We start from the raw sequence: 6,080 nt of genomic DNA on the forward strand, positions 1-6,080 counted from the left end.
AAAGGAATATAACGTCAAGCAGGATTTCATGACATTATATTGTGACAATCTGAGTGCAATCAATATATCCAAGAATCTTATTCAACATAGCAGAACAAAGCATATTGATATTCGTCATCATTTTATTAGGGATCTTGTAGAGCACAAAATTGTTACTCTTGAGCATATGGCCACTGAGAAGTAACTTGCAGATATATTTACTAAAGCTTTGGATGAAAATCAGTTTGATAAGTTAAGAGGCGAATTGGGAATTTGCATGTTTGAAGAGTTACAATAATTACTGATATGGAGGCGTGGAAATAATATTTTCTCTATTTAGTGGTGCACGAAACTCCATGGAAATCATTACAAACTCTCCTTATTTTTCTTCCAGCACGCCATCATCTCTCTCTTACCTACTCCATCGATCCCATTCTCTCTACCGTCAACAAACTATTCATCATTGTTCTCGTTTACTTTCATCTCTCTATAGTCAATATCAACTCAAAATTTGTCATCAAGATGTCTAAACCTTCATGCTCAACACCAAGCAAAAGCACCAAAGATCAATCGACCCCTAGGATTGCATGTTCTAATATGGATCATTCCGATGTTGTAACTAATGTCGTTCCTCTCACCATTGTTCTAGTACATATTCCTACTAAAAGAAGGGCTAGAACACCTACTGTGAAAATGGACAAGCCTTCAACTGTAAGTAAATATTCTAACCCCTCTGGGTCGGTTCAAATTCCTTCTAGTGAGATTAGGAATATTCAGCCCTTTGTTGTTGTCAAGAAACCCCACTCTATGACTAACTTATATCTTGATCCTATTAAAACCACTAATATCGAATCTGACGTTATTGCATCTGCTAAAGGTTCTATTGTTCCAAAAGTAATGGGTAGTGTTTAATCAACCAAAAAAACAGGCTCTAAAAAACCAGGATCTAGCTCTGGTACTTTAAGTCTAGATAACCCTATATCTGATGAGACCCTAGGTTAATCTAGTATCATTGTTGGTGATAAAGACACTATTGGTAAACATATTCGTGTGTTAATCTCTCAAATTTTGGGTATTGAACCTAAGTCTGATCTTGTGTCGGATGTCACTACATCTTTGGCCCAAACTAATCATCCTATTGAAATTCCACTTGAAAAATCTGATGGAAAGTCTGATAGTGAATCTGTTCCAATTAAGTCCCCTGAAAAATATGAAGAGAAAGATGATTATGATAGTATGTTTGTTGATATATCTGACAAAGAAGAAAATTCTGGTGTGAAGAAGGATCAATCTACAGACATTGTAAATGTAGATTATCTGGACTCTGATGATGAGCCCATTGGTAAAAGATTGGCTCCAGGGATAGTTAAGAGGTTAAAGAGTAGAAAAGGGAAAGTTGTTGAGTCTACAAGCAAGTCTCCCAAGGCTCCTAAGAAAAGTAGAAGTGTTGGTCCTTCTAAAGGGTGGAGCAAGGTTGTAACTCCCGCCACCAAGAAAAGATCTCTGAAGAGAAAAGAAGTCCCCTCTAGTTCAAGTGATTCTGACTTTGATGTCGAAAAGAATGTTCAAGACATCATGCCTATAAAGAAAGATGTTGGGAAAAAGGTCCCTGCTAATGTGCCTGAAGTTCCCATTGACAACATCTTTTTTAACTCTGTTGAGAATGTTGAAAAATGGAAGTTTGTGCACCAAATAAGGTCGACTTTGGAAAGGGAACTTGGCAAGGATGCCTTTGAGTGCGCAGAAGTGATGGATCTGATTAAAGAAGATGGGTTGATGAAAAGTGTGGCTGGTTTTGGAAAGTGTTATGAGATGCTTGTAAAAGAGTTCATTGTGAATATGTCTAAGGATTGTGATAACAAGAGGAATAAGAAGTTCAGAAAGGTGTATGTGATAGGAAAGCGTGTGGAGTTTTCTCCGGAGATCATTAACAGGTTCATGAGCAGAAGTGAAGAGGAACAAGTTGAAGTGGAGGTATTTGATAATATCATTTGCATCGAAATCAATGTAAAACAGGTAAAGAAATGGCCAAGAAAAGGGAAGCTATCAATTGGTTGCTTAAGTGTGAAGTATATAGTACTTCATAGAGTTGGAGCTGCTAATTGGGTTCCAACAAGTCATACTTCCAACATTGCTACATGGCTGGGTAAGTTCATTTACATTGTAGAGACCAAAACCAAGTTTGACTTTGTGCCCTATGTTTTTGACCAAACCATGAAGCATGCTACCTCTTTTATTGTGAACATACTTATATCATTTCCCTTTTTAATTTGTGGTGTGTTTCTGAGTCAGCACCCTAGTATTTTGATTGGTTCAGATGCTACCTGCAAGAGATAATCTCCCTTTTCTTGGCATTATAGGTTGTTTACAGGGAAAATGTCCTAGACATTGTCACGACATCTGACAAGAAATCTATCATCTCTACTTATAGGATAGGAATCATTGTTGAATTAAAGGACACATGTAAAACTTTGGATGAAACTATCAAAGCTTGTACTGAAAAGAAGAGCAGGTTTGTGATCCTGATAAATGCTTTGTTTGAAGAAGATACTGAGGGAAACCTGAATGGTGATAAGGAGAAGTATAATGAGGTTGAATAAGATGTTGATGCAAGTGGTGATGATGTTGAAGAGACAACCAACAATAATTATGACTGACGTGATATGTTCTCTTTGTGTTTTTTTCTTTATGTTTTTGCTTCATTTGTGGGCTATGCCCTGGAAAATTTATGCACCATGTGTGCCTTTTTTGGTCTGTAACATGATCTGCTACATCTGATATTTTTTCTATTCCTAATGAATGTTTTTCCTATTTTTGTCAATTTTTTAGCTAAAAAGGGGGAGTAGTGGTATGGTTATTTGGTATTTTGGTGTGTTTTTTTGTATGTGGTTATTTGGTATTTTGCTCTATTTTTCCTTTTTTCCCTTGAGGGGGAATACTAATGAAGAGGAAGAAATTCTTTCCTCTGTTATGATATTTAGGGGGAGCATATGTGTTTTCTCTTTTAGCTTAATGATGGTATGCTTACTTAGTGATAGTTCATGTGTGTTGTTTGGTTATTGTAAAGTCAGACCAAATGTCTTGACATCCTGTCTTGGAGAATTTATTTTTCTCTATAGAAAGTTTGTGTTGTGAGAGTTTACTTCTCTCTGATGTCACATTCTCTGTGAGGCTGGTTTTATCTTGTTCTGCTGCATATGCCTCTGATGTATCTTAGAGAAGTTCCAAATTTGTTTATTAAGTTTTTTCTTTGAAGAAGTTCTCTTGAGTTTTTATGGTTTTTAAAAGATATGTTTTGCAAAGGTTGTTTTACCCACAATTTTCCAAAAGGGGAGATTGTTAGGTTGTTTGTTTTTTGATTAGCATCATTTTGTTAAAACAAGTAAAATAGCAATATGTTGCACAAGATGTCTTGACACGCCTGTACGACATCGTGGCGTGTTGTGGTTTTACATTCTTGGAAGATTTGTTTTTTAGTGTGATATTAGTGAAGATTATTTGATGATTTGATTCGCGCATTCTGCAGTTCAAGATGTTTATTTTAGAAGCTCAGAGATTGGTTCCAGCTGTGCCTTGTTTCCTAAGAAAGGATGTTAAAATATTTAAGGAAACATTAGATTTTATTCTACAAAAGATTGTGTAGCAGTCTGATTTGATTTAATTGGATCTGCTGATTATTTAGCCTGAAGCCCATGCTATTATGGGGCTATTTAAAAGGATGACTCTAAACCTAAGAAGATAACCAAGTTGTGTATGTGATAGTCTCTATTAGGGTTTAGTTTTTTATTTATTATTTATGAGCCACTCTCATATCAGCTTGATGCTTGAGTTGGACTGTTAGTTGAGTTGTAATTATGAATCACTCATGAGATGTTAAGCAAGAGTGGATTCTGTTTCATTGGAAGTGTGTCATCTGTTTATTATTGGAAGTTGTTATCAGTGTTGTGTGATTGGAGGAAAGTGAGAATGGTCTCATATCTAGGAAAGTCTTAGATAGAAATTCCAAGGATAGTGATTATGTGAGAAGTTTTTAAAACCAGAGGTTGTTTATAACTTCAAACTAATACTATTATAATGGATTTCCTTCATGGATTGGATGCCCCCAAATATATGTGACATTGCACCGAACTGGGTTAACAATTGACCAATGCTATTTACTTCCTGCTATTTACTTTAACACTGTAATTGTTTGTGTTGTGACAATGTCTTGATCCTGGTGCCGTGATATCATATACGACATTTGTTATCTGTGTACTAGAATTTTAGTATAGGTGTAGTGGTAAATTCATGATCATCAAGATATGGATAAGCTAGAGATCAAATAACAAGAGTCGCCACCGCGCTTTTATTGTTTCCAAGGGAAAGGGGAAAAAGTACGAACAAAACCCAAAAGTAGGAAGTTTTCAAATCAAAACTAATAAAATGTCAGAGATTACAGGTAAGGGGGTTGGTTACATAAAGGGGAGGTGTTAACACCCAAAGTATCCTAGGTACTCCTAGGGATCCCTTTTTGTGTGCATATGTATTTGGTACAAAAATGATCTTTACAAATAAATAGAATTGGGGGATGAGAAAAGAATTCATTAATTATATTTTTGTGTTTGACAAGACCTTCGGACTTGTGCCTACGTACCAACATAAAAATGAGGGATCAAAACCTCGTAGTTCGTGATACAAATTTCAAAGTGGATGCATTGCTTTTAACAAAAATTGAATTTGAAAGGCACAAAGGCCTAAAAATGGTTTGAATGGGTTAGTTCTTTTTTGGCTTTTCTGAAAGTTTAAGTCAAGTATAGTTAAGTTTATTTACAAATTTGATTTAAGAAAGAAATTTGAAAATGCAATGGCATAAGGCCAAAGATTCTATCTTTTTGCAAAGTGGTCAAAGTTTAGAACAAAATAAGTTCAATCAAAGAAGATTTTGAAAAGGGAGGGAGAGATTTTGAAATTAAAGAAATGGGGAGAAGATGAAGAGACTAATGCTATGCACAAAATTAAAAGTTAAGAGTTGAAAAGATTTGGTCGATGGGTAGCAATCCAACAGACAAGAATGTCAATAGAAACCCAGATTTCCCTTGGACATTTAGAATCAAGAAACACACAAATGCACAATTATATTATCTTGAAGAGCAAGGCATAAAATAAAGAGAGCCACATCCAAGCTTAGCCACTCCATGATCTTCTTCAAATTAGCCCATGTAACAGATGAATTCCACAAGCCACGGGTTCAAAATAACAACTTCACAATAATCATGTTGCAGATAAACTCCAAGGGATCTTGAATGATGTATCAGATAAAGTTTCAAATTTCAAGCACTTGGTTTCACAATAAAGTTGGCATTGGCCAAGTCCTTTAGCATAGGAATGTTGCCTAAGTTCTAAGTCCATTTGTCCAAGATCAAGCCAACAGTCCACACATTTTTTTAGGGTTTTTGTTGTTATTATGTACATTAATAGTCAAAGACCACACAAACAAGCAAAGTATACACAAACAAGATATATCATACAATATGGTCCAACTGAACAAAGTGAAAATTGCATTAACATAAACAATTAGAATAGTATGAATAATGGCAAATGAATAAAGGCTAAAATTAAATGACATTAAAGTAAATGGTGAATTGATTAGGATCAAAACCTCGTAGTTCGGGGTAAAAATCTCAAAACAAATTGGTGAATTGATTGGTCCAAAAGCCTTAAGGTCTTTTGTTATCAAAGGGAGAAAACTCAACCTAAAACCACAAGTCCACCATGTGAGGATAGCTTCAACATGCTAGTGAGGGGTTAACCCTATAATAAGCATGGAAGGCTCATTGTCCATCACTAAGGACAAAGGTGAGTATTACATCTACCACAAAGATAACTCAAACCTAATAGCTAAAGGTTATGGAAAATTTTGATTAAGAAGTGATCATTGGAACCACAAAAGGGAAATTTGAATGGGTTATATTTACCAATTAGAAGTATATACAAAAGTAGTCAAAGTTGACTTAAAGATTCAATTCAAAATAAGTGTTATGAAAAGAAAGTTTGAAAATCAAAAGCATAAGACTTAGGTTTCTAATGTTGAAAACAAAGGTTAAATGTTTGCACAAAAAGGG

General features: G+C 35.1%; 1 protein-coding gene across 1 annotated transcript; it reads left to right on the forward strand.

The window, feature by feature from the left end:
• The first annotated feature begins 576 nt into the window (after positions 1–576).
• On the forward strand, positions 577–2,579 carry LOC127103258 (uncharacterized). The gene is made up of 4 exons (XM_051040521.1): positions 577–880; positions 1,007–1,953; positions 1,996–2,142; positions 2,340–2,579. Exons 1-4 carry the CDS (start codon positions 577–579, stop codon positions 2,577–2,579), a joined length of 1,638 nt encoding a protein of 545 aa, XP_050896478.1.
• The last annotated feature ends 3,501 nt before the right edge of the window (positions 2,580–6,080 follow it).

This window comes from Lathyrus oleraceus, chromosome 7 (assembly GCF_024323335.1).
Source record: "Lathyrus oleraceus cultivar Zhongwan6 chromosome 7, CAAS_Psat_ZW6_1.0, whole genome shotgun sequence".
NCBI classification, from domain to species: Eukaryota; Viridiplantae; Streptophyta; class Magnoliopsida; order Fabales; family Fabaceae; genus Lathyrus; species Lathyrus oleraceus.

What these genes read in the sequence shown, in the direction of transcription:
- LOC127103258 (XM_051040521.1), top strand. Translation starts at nt 577, where the DNA reads ATGGATCATTCCGATGTTGTAACTAATGTCGTTCCTCTCACCATTGTT. An exon ending in AGGAACAAGTTGAAGTGGAG is followed by an intron (nt 1,954 to 1,995) that starts GTATTTGATAAT and finishes AATGTAAAACAG; the next exon opens with GTAAAGAAATGGCCAAGAAA. An exon ending in TGGGTAAGTTCATTTACATT is followed by an intron (nt 2,143 to 2,339) that starts GTAGAGACCAAA and finishes TTGGCATTATAG; the next exon opens with GTTGTTTACAGGGAAAATGT.